General features: G+C 38.7%; 1 protein-coding gene across 1 annotated transcript in view; it reads left to right on the forward strand.

The window, feature by feature from the left end:
- Positions 1–7,323: 7,323 nt before the first annotated feature.
- Positions 7,324–21,065, forward strand: part of LOC150082800 (uncharacterized) — a 74,874-nt gene continuing 61,132 nt past the window's right edge. The window contains exon 1 of the mRNA XM_090378286.1: positions 7,324–7,536. Within this exon, the coding sequence (XP_090234412.1) occupies positions 7,324–7,536 (213 nt within the window). The remainder of the gene's footprint in view (positions 7,537–21,065) is intronic.

Genomic DNA, 21,065 nt, shown 5'->3' on the forward strand with positions numbered 1-21,065 from the left:
ATATTTTTACTTCACTCTCGAAGATCTGCTTCTTTGTTGTAGTTTCCCGTAACCTTTTGAGAGATAGGAATGATTCTAACCTTTCCTGCTGATAATAAGAGCAATCAAGAAAAATATGTTTTACTGAGACCAGACTATGGCAGTGAATACACCGTATAAGCCTTTGCTTCTGAGAAGGTAAAGATGCTTTATATGAGAGTGTCCAATGCTTGCTCTTCCAAGAATCACTTCTTCTTTTCTTACTTTTCTGGTGCCGGAGGTCTAGAAGGATGGCTGGGTCTTAATTTCTATAAGTTTGTTGTTGCTACGTTCTTTCCATATATTATTAGTAGTAGTACTAGCAGTGGCAAAGGATGCAAGAAAGCAAGCTTATATAGCATCAGCCAAAAAAAAAAAAAAAAAAAAAAAACACAAACACACATACAAAAACTTCATCCAACCTTACCCTCCTAGAATTTGTCTAGTTCTTCAATCAACCACTTGTTGGCTGAAGACAAACTTCTGCATATCCGTTCTGTAACTATCCTTCCTCAACTAAAATCAATGCAATCCCCATGGTTGTGTTCTCAGCAAAAGGAAGAATGCCATTCACATTCAGATTACTCAATCCATTCAAGGCCTTAAACACCTCAATCGGGTCACACCACAGGTTTCTAGTCTTCAGACACTACAATTTGCAGAACTGAATCCTTTCTAGGTAACAGCACCCTTTTCTTCCCTTCACCAATTTGGCTGCCCTGTCTCTACACCCGTTCCAGCAGCTGTATATGCTTCTTAAAGTGAGAGCTGCAGACCAGTATAGGATTCTCAAGATGCAGCGTAGCCATGGCCTTCCACTTAATCACCTCTTCATCCCTACTAGCGACGTTTCTGTATATCATTGACAAAACCCCATGAGCTGTCTTGGCAGCATGTCTTCACTGCTCAGAGAATTTCATATTTGACTGCACAATTACTCCCAGGTCTTTTTCATTTTCTACAACCCTCAGTGTAGACCCAACCCAGATATGCAATACCTTGCATTTGTTAGCGTTAAACTTCAACTGCCATTTATCTGTCCATCAACCTAATTTTTATAAACCTTCTTGCAGTACAATCATCAGCCATTTTCAATCCACTGCAGGACGAAAGCCTCTCCAGCAACTTTCCAGATCCTTCTGTTTTGTGAATGGCCATCCATTTACTACCAATGAACTCGTGAATTTCATCTGTCCATCTCTGTTGTCGTCCTCCAGGTTTTCTTATATCTCCCCTTGGGTTCCATTCTGTTATTATCTTAGACGATCTGTCAATATGTCTTCGAGCTATGTGTCCTGCCCAAGTCCATTTCAGTTCTTTAGTTTTGATAAAAATGTCCTTTAATTGTGTTTGCTGCCTAATCCATGTGTTTTTATTCTTATTCAACAGTCTGATTCCTAATATAATTGTTCTATTCTTCGCTGTGTAGTTCTCAGCTTCTCTTCCATTCTTTTGGTGAGGGCCCAAGTTTCACTTCCATAAGTCGTGGTGGGGAGTATACATTGGTTCATTATTTTACGTTTCAGAGAAATTGGGACATTGGCCCTCAGTATGTGACTACATTTCCTGAATGCCGTCTATCCGAAATTTATATTTCGCTTGACTTCCAGCCATTTATCATTATTACAGCTAATGACCTGTCTAAGATAATTATATGAATTCACCTTTTCAATTACAGCTCCTTCAATGATTATATCCCTTTCTATCGCATACTTGTTCATCATTACTATTGTTTTAACCATATTCATCTTTAGTCCGAAATCCTTACTAACTCTGCAAAACTGATTAAGATTTTCTTCTAATTCTTCAGTATTATGGCTTATGATCACAATATCATCTGCAAATCGTAAATGGTTTAAGCAACTTTCCCTTCACATTGACTCCTTTCTGCGACCAGTCCAATCTTCTGAAAGCTTCCTCAAGAGCAGCAGTAAACAACTTGGGAGATATTGTGTCTTCTTGTTGAACTCCTTTCTCAATTTTAAATTTGCTGTTTTCTTTGTCTAGTCTAATAAAGGAGCTTGCAGTAGCATACCGTCATTAATGTCGCTATTCACCCTGCCAACCTTTGTATTATATGCAAACTTTGACATTAAGCCTGATATACCTTCATCAATATCATTAATAAATATCGAAAACAACAACTGGCCCAGAACTGAACTCAGGGAAACTCCACTGATAACGTTAGTCCACGTAGATCAGTGCCCATAACCACACTCTGTCTTCTTCCACTTAACCATCTCTTTATTCATAGCATCACTTGCCCTTAATGCCACATTGCTGCAGGTTATACAGCAATCTTTTATGTGCAAAAGTATCAACGGTCGCAAGTGAAGTACCAAAGTTTAACTTCTTTCATCCCTCGAAACTTTGGTTTTCATTCAGCAAAACATGCAAAAGATGCAATTTACTGACGTAATACACGTGGATGGATTAGAATATGAATTAGTTTTTTGGGGGCTTAATGTGACAGTTTTTCGACCATGGACTTTGCTGGATGAATAGCATAATGGTTCATAATCACCGCTCTCCCCCACGGAAAATGCCCGGGTTCGAATCCCTCAAAGACGGGAGAAACGTTTATGGTATTTTTTCACTTCATGGCTGAGTTAGTGAGTCTCAGGCATAGACAGCAAGATTATTAGTCCAGTAAAACAGGCAAACCGACCAGAGAACGTATTCAATTTAGGATATAATATATTTGGACATATAATTTAGTTATCTTCATTGCAGGCAGTGATTGGTTTCATGATTGCCTGATGCAATAATACCCACAACAGCGACAATGCTAGGGGTTAGCATTGTCGCTGTTGTCGGTAGCAAGCTCTTGAGTGACCCTAATATTTTACTATGTACTTTGTGCCTTGGACATAATATTAAAATAAAAAGATTGACGTGACCGTTGTTTCCCGATTATGCACTAAACTTCCGACTTGTGCCCTGAAAACCATTTCATCACTGACATTCTACTTGTTCGCCTCGTACTGTCCACTTTCTGGGACTCTAAACGACCATTAAAACGAGCTAGATCATGCTATTCTTTTTCCCGGAACCTCTAACATCATTGCAACTGATGAAAACTCCAAGTCACACCTGCGGCACAGCAATAAAACAGATATTTGCTGTCACTTGCTGCAAGACTTCCTGTTGGCACACGAATTCTGTGTCAAAAACCTTCCCAGACTTAGAAGGCTTAACTGGGAAATCCAATATAGATGTAATAATAAAATCTTACAATCCCATCAATCAAATCAAGCTCTCGTGAGTAGCACAGTTGATAAGACCCGCCGTTCTCCGTACACCGTGTAGAAATGACCTGAGTTCGAATCCCATCAATCACGGGAGGAGTTTTTGGGGCCTGTTTCACAACGTGGCTAAGTTATTCGGGCTCAGGCGAGGGCACATTGTTTTTTTCCAGAAAACTCAGGTTTTTCATCCAGAAAACAGAAAATCGTCCTCAGAACACAGACAATATACATGGAGCAACATGACTTTAGTTGCCAATGTTCCTAAAACCTAACAACAACAACAATCAAATTTAATTTTTTCACATGTAGAATCATACTGAAACTCGAGTGATCACAGAACAATGTTTTTAACGTCGAAAAATCGACTGAAAACGTCAAAAGTTTATTCTTTCTACGCTGACTATATCCTTTTCTCAACCAGAAGTATAAAGTGAGAAAAGTTTGAACTCAATTCGTAGAGACTTCGTCAACGTTTCCAGTGCAAGGACTAGCATCTGCCATCAGTGGCGAGTTATCCTATAGGCAAAAAAAGACATCTGCCTAGGGCGCCAATCAGAGGGAGCCCAAAATCACTGTTTCAAAAACCCATTGCTGTTTTTTACTAATATTTTTAAGTGATTTTTATTGGAAACTGAACTTTCTATCTGCCAAGGTCAACGAACTTTACTTGAAGATTAATTTGAAAATTACATTTTTTGTAAAAAATTGTTTTACCGATTTTGATAAAATTTTATATTTTGTTCTTGAATCATATAATTGGTTTGATATGTTGTCGCAATAAAATGAAATTTAAAATGTTCTTTATTAGTTTTTTCTTTAGATAGGGCCCCCAAATTCCATTTTACCTTGGGCCTTATCAAGTTATAACTCACAGCTGTCCACATGCAGGATCCTCTCCTAAAAGCATGTTTTATCTCAATCAACAAGAAGAATATTTCTCGGAAAACCTGTAGATGGTGGAACAGTGAGTTGTCCCTCCTCAGTAGACAAGTTTATCAGGTAAGAAAACACTATCAGCGCAATAAACACCACAAAGGTCGAACAACTAAAAACCACCTAGAGAAGCAGCAAAAAGCGGACATATGACATATCGCCTTAGAAAAGAGAGAAATAAAATGTACAACCTAAATGTTTAATACCGTCCGTACGGACACAACGTAAACAAAAGTCTGGTCAGAAACTATGTGTGCCATATTGGATAGACTCTTCCCTACTGACAACATCACTGCTGATGAACCGGTGCACGCCTCTATCAGACAGGATAACCTACTACGCACCTGTTATAACATTGTCACCTTTTGCATGCGAGGAACTCAACTCGGTAATATCGAACGTCAACACCACCAAGTTTTCAAGATTCGATATGCTGGAGAATGTACTCTTTGTGAGGATACACAAAATCGTGCCACATATTCATCTCCTCCTGCTTAACAAATGTTTGTTAAACTGTCATTTGCACATTTTCTGGAAGACGGCCTTACTCAGAATCATATCAAAATCGGACAAATCGATATCTGAAGTCCCATAGACCCATTGCACTGCTTACAAATCTAGGCAAACTACTGGAATGCCTGATTGCCCTTCGGATGCAGGATCTCTTTGAAATTAACCAGCTCTTCTCTAACCGATAATTTGGCTACTCCTGAGGGAGGTCATGTGAAGATGCGGTAGTGGGTCTCCTTTTGTAAGTCGATTCCTCGGCTGCAAAATATGTGTTAATCGTTTTTGTCGATTTTGAGGGCATTTTCGGTTCCCTCTGATGGGAAAGCAGCCTGGAACGCCTCAGAACTGCCGGATTGTGCTTTCACTTCTACCACCTCGTCCGCAGTTATTTCAAAGATCGCACAGAAAAGGGAATAATACAGAAAGTGAACAGGGATAACCCCCTTTAGGATCTATCTTGGTACCCTTCAACTAGATTATCGTCATAGCGTACGCGGATGATCTGACCTTAGTCCTAAGTGGCAGATTTAGAGAAGGTCCTGAAATGTAGGCATCGCTTGTACTCCAAGACCTCCTTTCCTGGCCAAAAAGAAACAAGCTTAAGATAAACTCAAACAAAACAAAAACGGTACTACTAAAAGGAAAATTGAATTATGACAGATCTCTCTAAATTACGATTCAAAATTCGACTACCTCTGATTCCAGAAATAAAATATCTCAGTATCACGCTGGATGGCAAGTTAATTTCAGTGTCCATCAGACCCGATTTCAAAAAAGTTAAATGCTTTATCAGATTTCTCATGAAAATCTCTTTAAAGACTAGGGATTTCTCCAGAAACCAGGCACTATACAAACACAATGGTTTTCATTTCCGTGGTAACTTTTAATTCAGGCGAATTTTTCCACAGAATCAGTATCAAAAAGTGTCAAAGGAAATTCATGTCCTGCAGAGGGGCATACTCCTTACCATCTGCAGTACTTGCAATTCAATTCAATTTATTATATTAGGACCACCCGTAATCTCTTACATATACCCATATATGTATTATGACTGAAAATTGCGTGTGTTCTCTGGTCAATTTTTCTGTTTTGCTGGACGAAAAAACTCGTTTCTGGGGGAAAAACCTTGCTATCTACGCCTGAGACCGACTAACTCAGCCACGGACTAAAAAAAGCCCACTAAAGTTCCTCGCTTCATCGACGGGATTCGAACCCGGGCCTTTTCCACCCGATATGGGGAGGACGGTGACGATACCACTGTGCTACCGCGCAGTACTTGCTGATCCGCTTCTTCAGCAGCGCAAGCGGTTATAGTCGAGACCATGCTGCTGAATCTCCATTTGGTTAGAAAGAATTATACTATCCGTTGAAGAAAAATAAACCATTTGGGACACCACAACTATAAGCCAAGTAAGCAGAATCTTCATTCCACAAGTCACTTCTCTTCTAGAGAAAGAAAGAAAAAAAAATGGTTCTCAACACATCGTATATATTAATAGTCCATGGGCTTAAAATTGACAAATTGCATTCCTTAGGGATCCATTACTCTCACCTCTGCTTACGAATAGATGGTAGGAAAGAAGACTGAGGCTACATATTTTACAGATACAGTCTAAAGAAACCATCTGCTCTCTCCTGTACAAAGGAATGGAAGAACCCAAGACTACAAAATAGCACAAAAGTTATAGTACTCACAATCACAGATGATATCTCCTCCGTGATTAATTTCACTCTCTAACTTTACGTTCTTTTCTATAATTGCTACCTGCCCTTCTTATCTATCTCTTTTTTTTATTTTTCTATACTTTTTTTTGTGATGCCTAACATGCCTAACAGGATGGGATTCCGCAATTTAAGCTTAAGAGCCTGAGTTCTTACATCCTGCAACCTCTGTTACATATCTTTAACTCAGTGCTCTCAAAGCACTGTTTCCCACACCAATGGAAGGAATACCTTGTCAAACCAAGGCCAAAAATTCGAGTTCCATCACTTATGAAACACTGCAGACCGATCTCAAATTCATCCTGTCTGTTGAAACTGCTAGAAAAAATACTGCTCCCGATCCTCACTAAGCAAATCCTGCCAGACAGTCCTCCGCAAATCCACTATGCACTCCCACACAGATCAACTGTGACCAACCTTCTAGCAACAACTAACAGAATCCTCACAGCCTTTGAGAACAGAGGCAAGGTGGCAGCCACCTACGTAGACATTGAATCTGCATTTGATGCCGTGCACATCCCGTCTCTCCTAAAACTACTAGAAAAACACTATTAGATAGGAGGCGATATCTTAGCTTTCCTCACATCTCTGCTGAATAACCGAATAGTCAAATTATCTGTAGATAACTCACGGTACCGCAAAGTAATCTCAGTTGGAATTCCGCAAGGGGCAGTGCTATCTGGCCTCCTCTTCACCGCCCTTATTGCTCCACTGGTAATCCAAAAGTTAAATATCCTGGTATATGCTGACGATCTAAAGGTACTCACGCCAATAAAAGCAAGCCAAAACCCTCACCAAGTCTCAGAAGAGCTAACCTCCACTCTCTATCTCCTCAATATATATCTACCTCAAACAATTTGGTCTGCGTATCAACCCCGAGAAGTCAGAAATCATGGTCTTCTCGTTAAAGAACCAGCCAACAAAAATCTATCCAACCCTCAATGAAGCCTCCATTCCTCTTGTCCAACATCACATTGACCTAGGAATAAGTTTCGATCCGAAGCTTCTTTTCGGCCAGCAAGTAGACATACTCCTCACAAAAGCCGCCACTCTGAGATGGATATGTAAGCAACATTTGTACCATCTAACAGACAAATCCACCATGGTGAGATACTTCTCAACAATACTGTATCCGCCACTTCTCTATGCTGCAGAAATTTGGGCATCTGCATCTCCTTCTACCATCAAACCAGTTTTCTCATCAGAGTACTGGCTTCTCACGTGAGCGTGCCACAAACTTAGCCTGCCTCAACAGCTCGGACCACCGATATGGCCAATGCGCTTAACATCCCAAGGCTCAAGTTGCTCATTAATGAAAGAAGGTTCGTCACAACAGTCAAACTCTTGACGGGTCTCATTTTCTCCCCCTCCTTCTTGCGAAAACTGTGCATGGAGGATCCCACCGGAACGTCAACGAGCAATCCCCCAGTTATGTCCTCTGCAAAGGCGCCTTCATCTGTCGAACCGTTTTCTTCCTCAGCAGATGCTATCTCTAGTCCAGGACCTAGATGTTGACTTCAATAAGTTCTGTCGTGATAGACAATATAGGAAAGGAATACTCAGTAGGATAGCCAAGGCTACTACTATTATAATTTGATTCTTGAGCAATGTATATTCTTAAACCAAAGAACAATGTACATATTTACTGTATGTATTGTGAAGCAAATGATTGTACACTCACTTAATGTTCTATGTATGCAGTATATTAAAGTCATTTCTCCATTTTCCTGTACTTTTTTTTTGCACTTATTTATCATTTCTATTATATATTTATGTATTTTGGTTCCTGAGGCAATAATGTCTCCGTAGTACAATGTTAACCCCTGGCCACTGTGACGTGACTGGCTGTTGCAACTAATATTATGTAAATTATCATTCTAAGCTTTCCAATAAAGATTCTTCTTCTCTTCTTCTTCTTTTTCTTCTTCTTCTTCATAAAGTATTACATGACTGAACTTTGTCTGCGCGGTAGCACAGTGGTTATAATCTCAGTGCTTCTCGCACTGGGTGGAAACGGCACGGGTTCGAATCCTGTCAACGACGCCGGGAACTTTTATGAGCTTTTTCATTCCGCTGCTGTGCTAGTTGGTTTCAGGAATGGATAGCAAGATTTCCCTCCCCCTCCACGGAAACACGAGTTTCTCGCCAGCAAAACAGGCAGATCGACCAGAGAACACATGAAATTTATGAACATAATACACATCGGCAGACAAAAGCTTCCTCGGGTGCCTCTGATGCGACATTTTCCGACCATGGACTTTAACCAGGTCCACAGTCACCAGATATGAATCCCTGAGAATATATGTGGGATTACATGGATCGACAGATCTGGCGTTTATATCATGCACCACGGACTATCGCAATTTACGGGATGCAGTCCTGGCGATATGGTACACCATATCACCTGCAACTTTCAGAGCCCTAATAGTTTCCATTCCTGACTGTGGCGGCAGTACTGGCATCAGGGGGAGGAAATACCCACTATTAGGTAGGTGATGTTTAGACTACATGGTGTATACTTTATCACCGTGAACAGTTAATATTGAAACATTACTTGTTTATAGCGGCATACGCAATTGCCCTCCCAAAAAAGTCCAATATTACGGCCATCCAAAAACTAATTCATCTGCCCATGTGTATTATGTCTACAAATTACATCTATTCTTTGATATATTTGCCTGTTTTGCTGTACTAAAAATTTCTGCTAGCAGGGGGGGGGGCAGTGGTGGGATTCAAATAATTTAACAACCGGTTCGCTGCCCTAAAGCCCATCTTGGTCCCAAAACTCTACCAATCTTTATAATTTCAATTCCAAGTTGTTCAGATATTTTGGAAAGTTCAATTTGGTTCTTATTGGATTGATGAAAAATAGTATATATCTTATCAATAAATATTTTTTAATGATTTACTCGCTTTATTTCCTTTATCAAATAATCTAAAACAAGATGGAGGCGATGAACAGTGCCATATTATTATGTTTGGAAACTCTTTAGAGAGAACCCTGTTCCATTTTAACAACCGGTACGCCGAACTAAACAAAAAATTAGGTATCGGTTCTGCCGAACCGGTGCGAACCGGCTGAATCCCACCACTAGGTGGGGGGGGGCATGCTATCCAATCCTCATTCACTACGGCATCGACGCGATTCGAACTCTGACTTATTCCAATGGATGTTGGGAGGATGTAGATTATAACCACTGTAACACCCGCGCAGACTTGATTGATTTCAGAGAGCACATGTCAAGGATCGCATACTTTCCACCATGAACACAACTTCGAGTCCTAGGAGTCCATCTAAACTTATATTCAATCCTCTATGGTAGCAGTGACTATGATAACCATCCTTCATAAGCCTTTCGAAAAGGACCGGGATCGAATTCCATTTTTTTGTTTTTTTTTTAACTCCGTTGCTGAATTACACTGCTCGACAAAATTAATATAATACGCAAAAAACGTGATGTAAATCGTGCAACTTGCGATGAAAAAGGACAAAATTTGGTACGGTAGCGTACCATTGAATAACGATGAAATCAGGAGACAGCGAGAAGCTTCGGACAGGTATAAGGGACATTTATAAGAGTTACCAAAAAAGGTAACTCATATACAACTATAAAAGTTACCATTAGCAATGGCGAAGGTACACCCGAGGCACACTAATGAGCCAAAACATTATGACCAGCGAGTCGTTATGCAAATCGAAGCAACTACAGGTGAACTAGGGCGCGTGCGCGGGTCAGGACACGGTATAAAAAACACCTGATACTAAGCTCCGTCAATCAGTGTTACTTTTTTTCTTCAGATGGGAAAGGTAGCGGACTTAAGCGAGTTTGACCAAGGTCAATTTGTAATGGCCAGACAACTGGGTCAGAGCTTATCCAAAAAATAAAAACCAAACTATTATTTTTAGGCCACCCAAATAATTAAATTCATCTGTCGTGCTGTGTCTTATGTCTAATGGAATAGTTACGAGGCAATTTATAACCAAAGTGGACTTTACTGCTGCCAAGGAAATAAATCCTTGGTTTGCTCCTTCGATGAATACAACGTACTTATTAACGAACATGGACATGGCTCTCTCACAGCCAAGTTACATGAACGTGGACTTGAGCCAGACGCTTATTGCACTTGTGGGGGTGTGGGAACTTGGTCGCATGTTTTATTTGACTGCCCACAGTATCTTCAGGCACGTTTAGAGTTGTTTAGCAGTGTATCGGATCTGACAGAAGATAACGTAAGTCCCTTGGTCGAAAGCTGTAGGAATTTTAATGCTTTACAGACATTTTCACTGACTGTTTTTAAAAGAAGACTAGAAATAAGATCCCTTCACCCTCGAGGAAATTAGATGTAGGATGTACAGATGAGTTATTAAAGAAACATATACTAAGGTTATTTGTCTAGGTTCTCAGCTGGTTGGAAGTCGCAGATCGGATGCTTCGATAGAACTCTAATGGGAGGATATACAGGGACCCTCAGGTGTTAACGGCCGACCGGGCTAGCCGAGTGGGTAAAGTACCTGCCCGGCAACCCAAAGGTCGCGGGTTCGATTCCCGCCTCGGGCTTGGATCAAAGTACTGCAAAAACCTTGGGAGTGCAATATGGCCACAGACGCCGATGCGCCAACAACTACCAAATCAAATCAAATCAGGTGTTAACAGGATTCTCAAAAGAATGTTGATTGGTTCTGGGACGTGATACCTGAAATTAAGAACTTAGGAACTAGATGGAAACAAAATTTACAACCATAAATTCTTCTGAAACCTATGCAGTTATACATTGTGTGGTCCTTAGTGACATCTAGATCTGTGACCATATAGATATAAACTACCGCATATATACACTTGAAAACTACATAAACTTAATGAAACGTGTTTTTCACAACGAGAACTTTTGTAAGTGAAAATACTCCATTTTCTTACCTATGGACTGTCACTGGAATTCCAAATTATACACGTTAGGGTTCTCGGGAAAAAGAGAATAATTAAAAGTCTTCAGCAACTAGAAGAGAACCACCTGAAGAAGAGTTTTAAGACTTATGCTAGCACAGAACGGAGAAACTACTGGGACTGACTTCTTTCTTGAATGAAATCAAACTGGACAGTTCAACTTGTAACTTCATTTGAAAATAAGAAAATGTACTGAGAATAATTGAACTGTGGTGAAAAAGGCTAAGACTAGGAAATCATGTATATATGTTAATGTAATTGTTACAATTGTTTTACTAGAACATCCTCCTAGCCTTGAAGTGGTTGGTCCTGGTGACTCAGGACCAAAATTACATATCTCCTAAGAACAAGAGTGTTTTGATCCAGATACTCAGACCATAAATGTATATAACTACTAATTTTTTTTTTTTTTTTTTTTTTTTGCTGGCTCTCAAGTAAGGACAACCTGGGAGCGGGATTGCAGGTACTCGCCAGTATTGCACTACATCTGGCGGGTGCGAGATTTTGGGTGGTAATTACACCTGTACAGGATGACTGTTGACCCAGGCCCAATGCTAAGGATGGGCACCAGGCAGCAGCTGCTCATACGTTGGCTGCACCCTGGTGGCATAATAGCCTGACACAAACAAAACAACACACATTAATATTGCACACATACACTGACGCTTTTCAGGCCCATTATGCAGAGTTTCTGCACCATAACAGAGTATAAAGGTGGAGATGGGATAACGCCTAGGAGCCACCCCAATATAAGAACACAGTACCTTGATTACCATTATATAGAATGGATATATAAACCTGTATATAATCTTGTACATAAATTGTTTATATCATGAGAATGTACATAAAATTGTGTGTAAATAAATGGAAAAAAAATTGAAAATGTGTCTTATGTCTGTTAATTGCGTATGTTCTATGGTTGATTTGCCTGTGTTTGCTGGACGAAAACCCCCAGTTTTTGGGTGAGAACCTTGCTATCTACGCTTGAGACCGACTAACTCAGCCACGGAGTGAAAAAAGCCCATTAAAGTTCCTCGCGTCATCGACGGGATTCGAACCCGGGCCGTTTCCACCCGGTGTAGGGAGGACGGTGACGATACCACTGTGCTACCGCGCAGACTGGTCAGAGCATATCCGAAACGGCACGGCTCGTGGGATACTCACGGTCAGCCGTGGTTAGTACCTACCGAAAGTAGTCCGAGGAGTTGGAAGGTGTTGGAAGACCACGGCTCATCGATGCTCGAGGCAAGGAAAGGCTCTCCCGGATGGTATGTGGCAACAGAAGGGCGACTGTCGTGCAACTTGCCGGTAATTGGAATGCTGGAAACGAGAGTAATGTGTCACAACACACAGTACACCGAATCCTACTGAAAATGGGGCTGCGTAGCCGCAGGCCGCTCCGGATGCCCATGCTAACCATGGTTCACCGGCGACAGCGCCTACAATGAGCATTCATTCATTTATTTATTAATTACACACAATATACAGTCTCATGATTATGTACATCAAAGTATATACAATATATATTTACATATAATTAGATGCTCTGTACATATCATTAAACACTCGTGTGTGTGTAATGTTCTTTAATCAGGGTAGCTCCCAGGCATAAAACCAACTCTACCTTGAAAACTTGTGAATATGTAGTCTTTACAAAGCAGGGCTTTAAAAGCATGTTGAATTACCTGGATCTGATTTTACTGTAGCTCAATTCGCACATGAAATCCCGCACCCACTGGAGGTAGTGCAATACCAGTGAGTGCCAGCAATCCTGTTCCCCGGGTTGCCCATACCAGGGAGCCAGCAGGAAAAAAAAAAATCACTAATAATCAATAGTCTGGATGGTACAACTATAAACTTCAAAAATCACAGTTCGACTGAGTATGTCTTCATTTGCTGTTCCACATGCACTGGAACTTCCAAACCCAATAAAGGTACTGTACAGCAAATGTCTAACTATACGCCAAGGATAATAGAACCAATAGAGCACCAGACCCGACGCAGTATATCAGGTACAGCACCCCAGAATCCAGACGGAAGTATTCATTATCACTGCACAAAAGATAACTAACCAGAGCACCAGACCCAACACCATGAATTAGGTACAGCACTCCAGCTGCTAGCCAGAGGTAGAAACCAATAGTTGAACGCAACGTTCTCCAAAATCACAGAACCGACATAAGGAATCGGGTCCAACAAGAAATTCCATGAAGACAATCCAGTCACCAGGTTTGCCTTTCAAAGAAAGGCTCTAAGAACAGTTCTTGCAAAAACAGCAGCTGAAATCTCCTGAAATGAAATGCCTACAATGGGCACGCGAGCATCGAAACTGGACCTTGAGTGATTGGAAGAAGGTCATCTGGTCCAATGAATCATGTTTCCTGTTGCACAATGTGGAAAATGTTGAAAACTAGATTGCGCTGAGCTGGAATAATTTCGATGCTTGATCCACAATGAATGCTATCTTAAAAATAAATTTTCTGTTTATACTCCGGGACGAACAAACGGTCAAAGGAGTTCACAAGATAGACAGAATATAAGAAACAGTACCGTATTTAGCAGTCACAGGCTTGAACCCTGGTCATTCAAGGCATGTGTACTTATGCACTCGCGCACTTGACCACTGGGCTACGGCGGCTTCCGCTGCCACGCATCACAATTCATGCATGCAGGATATCATTACCTTCAGTAGAACAACGGTACACAACATTACACAATTTTAAATCGCTGACGTTTAGAGCGTACTGTATCACATGACAATGAAAACTACGCGGAGATGGGGGAAACCCCTGGTGCCCTTTGACCCTAAACACACTTTACACTTACCTTCAACATTATATCTCTGAACAAGTAGCATTCGTCTCCATATTTCCAACAGTGGCAGAGCGAAATTTATCCCTTCGAGTATTAAGAAATCTTTGTCATTGATTCGCTCTCGTAATTACGGCGAAGCGTGGTCAATAAAATTAAAACCAAAGACATCAATGTTATCTCTTTTGTTTTGAACTTTAAAACGTTTAGCGCGTTCCCTAAAATGTAAAAAAAAATTAAGATTTGCCATTTAAAATGCGGAAAGCATATACCATGAACGGCCGATAGCCATTTTTTGCTGGATCTGTAGAGTAATTATAATTTTTATTACTTCTGGAGAAGTAATAAAAATTCCAAAATGAAATAGTCTCGGATATATGAAGTATATTTTCCCTGAGAATTAACTTCTATTTTAGGACTCCTCTCCCCAACAAAAATTTTAAAATTCCAATTTTAAAAGGTTTGTTGGGGAGGAGGAGGAGTCCTAAAATTTTGTTCTGAAGGCCATATAAATCAGCAGGGGACCACTTTTGGTAGTGAATGGGTATTGCTTTAAAATGATTAATTTAAACACCTCAGGGCCATTCGATTGTATAGTAATGCTTCTCTTACGGACGCTGATATTTGCATACCCTTGCAGGTATAGCATACTTAAGGTTCCAAATTTGTTTTAAAGTTTTGGCAGAAAGCATATTACAGCTCTTATTATGTCCTGTCCTCTCACTCATAAGAAGAAATGGATTAATTTCTTCTTAAAGAAAATGAATCAAAGAGAGGTACCGATAATTTCATAAATATCATAAAAAATAAAAAACTTGAAATGTCATGTGATTATATTGAAATATAAAATGTAGTCGAGCCCACTTAAAGACAAAAATATATATTTTTTCAAAGGGGTTCCCAATAAATTTTGCTGAGGGCCCTCGGTTTTCTGTTAAGTTAATCAAAAGGGGTGGAATGGAACGTGCAGTATGCAAAGGAGCTAAGTTCTGACGAGAAACGGGGACTCCTGAAGTTTATGAATTCTTATAATAATATTATAAGAATGAATTCTTATAATATTATTATAAGAATTATAATAATTCTTATAATAATATTATAACAAATGGCAATGCACCAAAAGCAAACTATGCATCCCGGAACCAAGACGCCATTGCAGGGTCCTGTCAATATAGAATGTAAATGCACAGAAGAAAATTAGCAAATGACTAATGATTAACTAACAACCATGAATCGTTTGGGATGTTTATTTTACTTCCAAGGACACTTTTCCTAACATTTTCGTTACGTCAGCAATGATTTCCTACTAATAGTTACATCAAAGTAGATGATATATTTTCCCCATCAAATGATGAATGCAGTTACAATAGAGGGTTAAACTATAAATTTAAGAAGTTTCAAGAATGTTAATTTACTTAATTGCTTTTTTAAGATACCAGTTTTAAATTGTAATCGATCAACATACATGCTAGTTACCAGGATTTTCTAATGGTCGCAGCTAGACACAAATTTCAAGGGTCTAAAGGTCGAAAAAGGTTTTTTAGAAGAATTTTTTTCTTAAACATTATTTATTCAATCATAAAATCTTAGAGAAATGCAATAATGTTGACTGCTAATGTAATAGCACAATCTCAGATATTGAACAAAAGTATTGGCATAATAACAAATATATTCTTATTTGGGTTTTTTTTAGGAGTATTAGCAACTAAGGCCATATTGCTCCGGTAACATGCGGTGATCATTCCCTGACCTTTCCGCATCTGGTGGTGACGGGCTCGAATCCCGGTCTAATACTTCTGCTCGAACCACCAAGCAGCAGTACGTTGTGTGTGCTACGTACTGCTGCTCCTTCCCACCTGACTATGGAGGCGCCTGATAAATATATAAGCCTATGCAAATAACAAGACTAGAATCTGAATTCACATGTAGCATTCGATTGGAGCCAAATTTTATCGAAGTCGCCAGTAAATTATTATGTATCCACCCACTGAAAAGCCTATAAATATTTTTAAACAGAATTAAGAGCAGTGGGCGACTGGACTAATCTAGAACAATGTTTTCACCAGTTACCATAAATTACTAGACATGGAAGGACATTGATTAATAAGAAATCTAAACTGCTCTTTATTAGTTACACAATGAGCGATGATGTTTTTAAAACGAAGGCCGACGATACTTCTCACACCAAGCAACTTTGCTGTCCATTGATATAGCGCTGTTCTCTGCTTCAATTTTTATATTTTGGCTTTGGATAAGCTCAGATTTTTCTCAAGGGAGGCTCTTCCTTCAACAGAAGACTTCAATCTAAATTAAATATATGGAATTTTGTATTACTGTATCGTACAGTATTATAATTTGTTTAAGTTCTTAGCCGTGAGTAACTTGCATGCCTGTTTATTTTAGCAATATATTATTATTATTGAATCCTGGACAAAATCCGAGATATTTTTTATTTTTCCCTTTACCATTCTTATTTAGAATATTTTGTGGACCTTTGTAAAAAAATATTTTGACAAGTTGACCCTCATTATCATTATTATATTTACACTTAAATTGAATTTTTTTAAACATCGGTTATTACATTCAATACAAATATTTTATATAACGAAATATTTTGAAGTGTTTCTGCATTAATTTAATCTCGTAAAGCTTGTTGCTAAAGTAACATTCTCGTGACTTTTCATAAGGCAGGCGCAGTTCGAAACGACCTTCGAAAAAAGAAGGCAGGTTTGTTTGAGATCTTAGCCTTGCTTTATATCGGTAATACATCAGGAAATAATTTTAAAATTATTATTTATGAATTCTGGCTATACAAGTTGGCTTTTCTGGCTAATTTTTTCACCGTGAAATCAAATATCCTGTTATCAAACTGCGCTTCGTACTATTAGCTTTCCTGTTCGTCGCTTGGACATCAGTTATTTTTTCATGAAAGGTGAGTTTTCGCTCTGTGAGTGTACTAAATACCGAGATGCATTATTTATACTATTTACAGAATTGTTAACTCAAGACAACAGTATTTTCTTGTTTAATATAGGAAAAATATAGTCTGGTTATTATTATTATTTTTTTTTATATGTATGAATTCCAATGCTAAAATAGGAAAGCAATTTGCAATTGGTTAAAAAGGGTTTCATAGCAATTCATACTGCCATTCCTTACAAAGCTGAAATGAATTGCCTTTACTGCCATTAAATTTTCTTGGCCTACTTCATTTCGTTTAGTACTAAACGAAAAAGTTAGTAGAAAAAGAAGTCGAGAAAGAGCTTGGAATGGATGTGATGGCTTGAAGTTTATTACACTGTATTTTCAGATTACTAAAGCCGTTTTCGGAATTGTTTGTCCGTAATTTTATTCTTTCATTATTCATTAATAAATTAATTTTTAATTACGAAATTATATAATATAATAATCGCTTTTGTCGCGAGTTGTGTTATGGCAGTAAATGTAAGAGGTGAGGGTATTATAAACAACTAACGTTCAAATAGAAGAATTACGTTCGTTGACGTCATGTTGTATGTTGATGTCATTTTGTCCCAGGGTTTCAATTAAAAAAAAAAAAAAAAAAAATGGAAGCGATACAAATGAAAACGTTTGTGACCGGGAACAGAGCTTATGAATTTAATATCATTAACTACCGAAAGTTGTACATTTTGATCTGATGACCAACGTTTCTGGCAGATTTCGGCAAGGTTAAAATATTTTTGAAAAAGTTTATTGTAACCAAAGGTATTTTTGAATTAACGTTGCTGAGTGTTAAAAGTTAGCATTGCAAGTTTAGTATTCATTTAATACAATACTCTGCATATTCAAGGCAGCAATTTTATTTTTACCTGGATTTTGTGATCGGCTTATTTGAAATAAGTTTATTTTAGCATGTGATGCACTGTAAATACTATAATCGCATTTTAATTAAATAATTTATAATGTTATAACCAGTATCAGATGTCTCCCTTTCGTATACCAATAAGCAGCCCTTAAATTTAATTCATTAAATTTACGAACTGCTATGGACACTACGACAATTATGAAAGCGAAAAATTACCCTCCATAATCAGGATTGTGCTAAGCTAATTGAGCGCCCTGGGCGAACAGTTCATAATGCTTCCTACACAACTTAAATTTTATTTCATTTTTGTGCTCCTAGTAGGAATACTAGCCTTGTCCGTCCCTGCATTGGCATAGCCTGCTCATAATTGTCCTATACAAAATCAGAGAAAAGAAGCCAATTTACTTGGAAGAAGGGGTCCATGTGATTGTTTATTATTATTTTAATGAATTGATGGACACTACACTATTATATCACATGGTAGATGATTAAGTAATTTATTATCGAAATGATACAATTTAAAGAAATTGAACCACCTCAATGTCAAATACTTAAAACTATTTATGGCTACGTTTTCATAGTAGTACCACTACAAATTGAAAACTTGTAGTACCACCACAAGTTTTCAATTTGATAATGATATTTGATTATTAAAATACAACGTATTCTAATTATACTGTACTCTTTTGCATGTACAATTGTATAATTATTACACCTTTTACAAATTTAATTTATAAGAAATTAAATTATAATAGCTGATTAATTAATTAATAAAGATAGTTTATGAAAAATCCCCAGAGTTACTCTTTAAATTAGTTGGTAAGGGCTTACCTGTTAACGTGATCCAGAGAAGTGGGTGTCTTGGTCCTGTTGGGGATACTTGGGTGGAAATAGAGGACTGACCGTTTATATAGGTTGGAGTTGACGGTGTAGCCAATGGGAGGTTGTTGCGTGGCAAATCTGGAGATTTGAGATATATTGTGGAGGTAGATTAGGATGGTTCTGAGGTTAAGGGGGATAGGGGAGAGTGAGGACCAGTTTGAGCGTATATCTATAGATATTTCTAAACTTTATAATCTAAATTCTAAACTTTTTAATAATTCGTAACAGATTAAAAAGTTTAGAAATATCCATAGATATACTCTCAAGTCAGTCCTCCCCTAGCTGTGTAAACAGGAGGTCAAGAAGGCTCATGGTCTCCTGTAGATGATTTATGGAACAACAGGTTAAAATTTACTTACAGGTGCACCCTGACAAAATGGCGGCGAGGAGAAGAGGAAGAAGGCATTGATTGAAATGGTCCGAAACGGGCAACTGGGCGACCTTACGAGGAAAGACTTCGATTATGTGGGCTACAGAGCTTGGCAATCAGTCACCTTATTGAGGTATATAAGGCTCTGAGAGGGGTTAGTAAAATGAATGAAGGCGACATTTTCACTGTTTTAAAGAATTCCAGAACGAGAATCCATAAATTTAAATTACAGGGAAAGAGGTTATTGCAGGAGATTTTCTTTTAGACAGCCAGTTGTTGACTACTGGAACAAGTTGCCTCCGCAGGTAGTTGTGTCAGCCTCAACTACCTGCCTCCGCAGGTAGTTGAGGCTGACAGCTTGAAGAAATTTAAAGATTAATTGGATAGTCACCAACATGAAGAGGGAAGTGCATAATTTGTGTTTTCTTATCTATTTATTTTTTTTTTTATATATTAATATAGTGCAGCAAAAGCCTGTGGCTTCCTTGCACTATATAGCTATACTTACAATAATGCAAATAAAATTATTTTGCAGCGTCCTGTTTCGTTTCTTCTTTTTTTTTGCTTCACAGAGATTGCTTTCTTTAAATATACAGGGTGTGCACAAACCTTTGCAAAACCAAAACGTTATTCGGTGAATGCAATACATGATGTATGACAGTATGCTACTGCAACAGGATCTAGAAAAGTTAGGTAGATGGGCTAAGAAGTGGCAACTGAAGTTTAACATTGACAAATGAAAAGCACTGCATATGGATAGCAATAACCCAAGAGAAACGTACCGTGTGGTACTACACTCAGGGAAGTGGAAAGTGAAAAAGACCTGGAGGTAATTGTGCAGTCAGATGTGAAGTTCGCTAAGCAGTACAGACGGGTGCCAGGGGAGGTCATGGAGTCTTGTCAAGACTCGATATATAGGAATTTTGCTAGCAGGGACAGGGAGGTGATTATCCCATTGTACAAGGTCAAGCCACACCTAGAGTACTGTGTACAAGTCTAGTGGCCTCATTTTAGGAAGGATATAGATTTGCTTGAGTGTGTACAGAGAAGGGCAACAAGATTGGTGAGGGAAATGACGGGATCCTCTTACCAAGAGAGGCTTAAGTTCTGCAAATTGCAGCGGCTGGAGACTAGGCACCTGCGAGGTGATCTGATTGAATGGGTTGAGCACGCTGAGTTCTGATGGGATTCTTCTACTTGTTCAGATCACGAACCTAAGGGAGTATAAATTCAAATTGAGGAAAGATAGATGTAGAATAGATGTGCGGAAATTTGCTTTAGCCAGAGGGTGGTTAATTGCTGGAACAAACTTCCATCTGTCGTTGTGGAAGTTGATAGGTTGAATAAATTTAAGGAGGAACTGGACAAACATTTAGAGGGAATTGTTTTGTAAATTTATTTATTTATTTTTTGACTGATGCTGCATAAGCTCATACGCTTGCTTTCTTGCATCAAATGCCTTCATTACTACTACTACTACTACAAAGGTCCAGATACTTTTTGGAGCGCAGTGTATCATTTGAATTCTGTTAAGTTGCTGTTCCAGCACGTTTCCAGTGTATTTAGAAGAGTATATCATCATGTCAATATTTAAATAACATATATAAATATTTAAATAACAGCATAAATGATTTTTAGTTCTAAGTGCCAAAGCAACTAAGGCCACGAGGCGTCAGTACAGATGTAGTCGCGTTTAATTCTTTGGTCAGTTTGTTGTTTGCGCGACAAAAAAACGACTTTCCGAAAGAAAACCCATTCAAATCTCGTCTGAGGCCAACTAATTCAGCCACCTTGTGGAAAAA

Source organism: Mastigoproctus giganteus, chromosome 7 (assembly GCF_048544385.1).
Source record: "Mastigoproctus giganteus isolate SK-2022 chromosome 7, ASM4854438v1, whole genome shotgun sequence".
NCBI lineage: Eukaryota > Metazoa > Arthropoda > Arachnida > Uropygi > Thelyphonidae > Mastigoproctus > Mastigoproctus giganteus.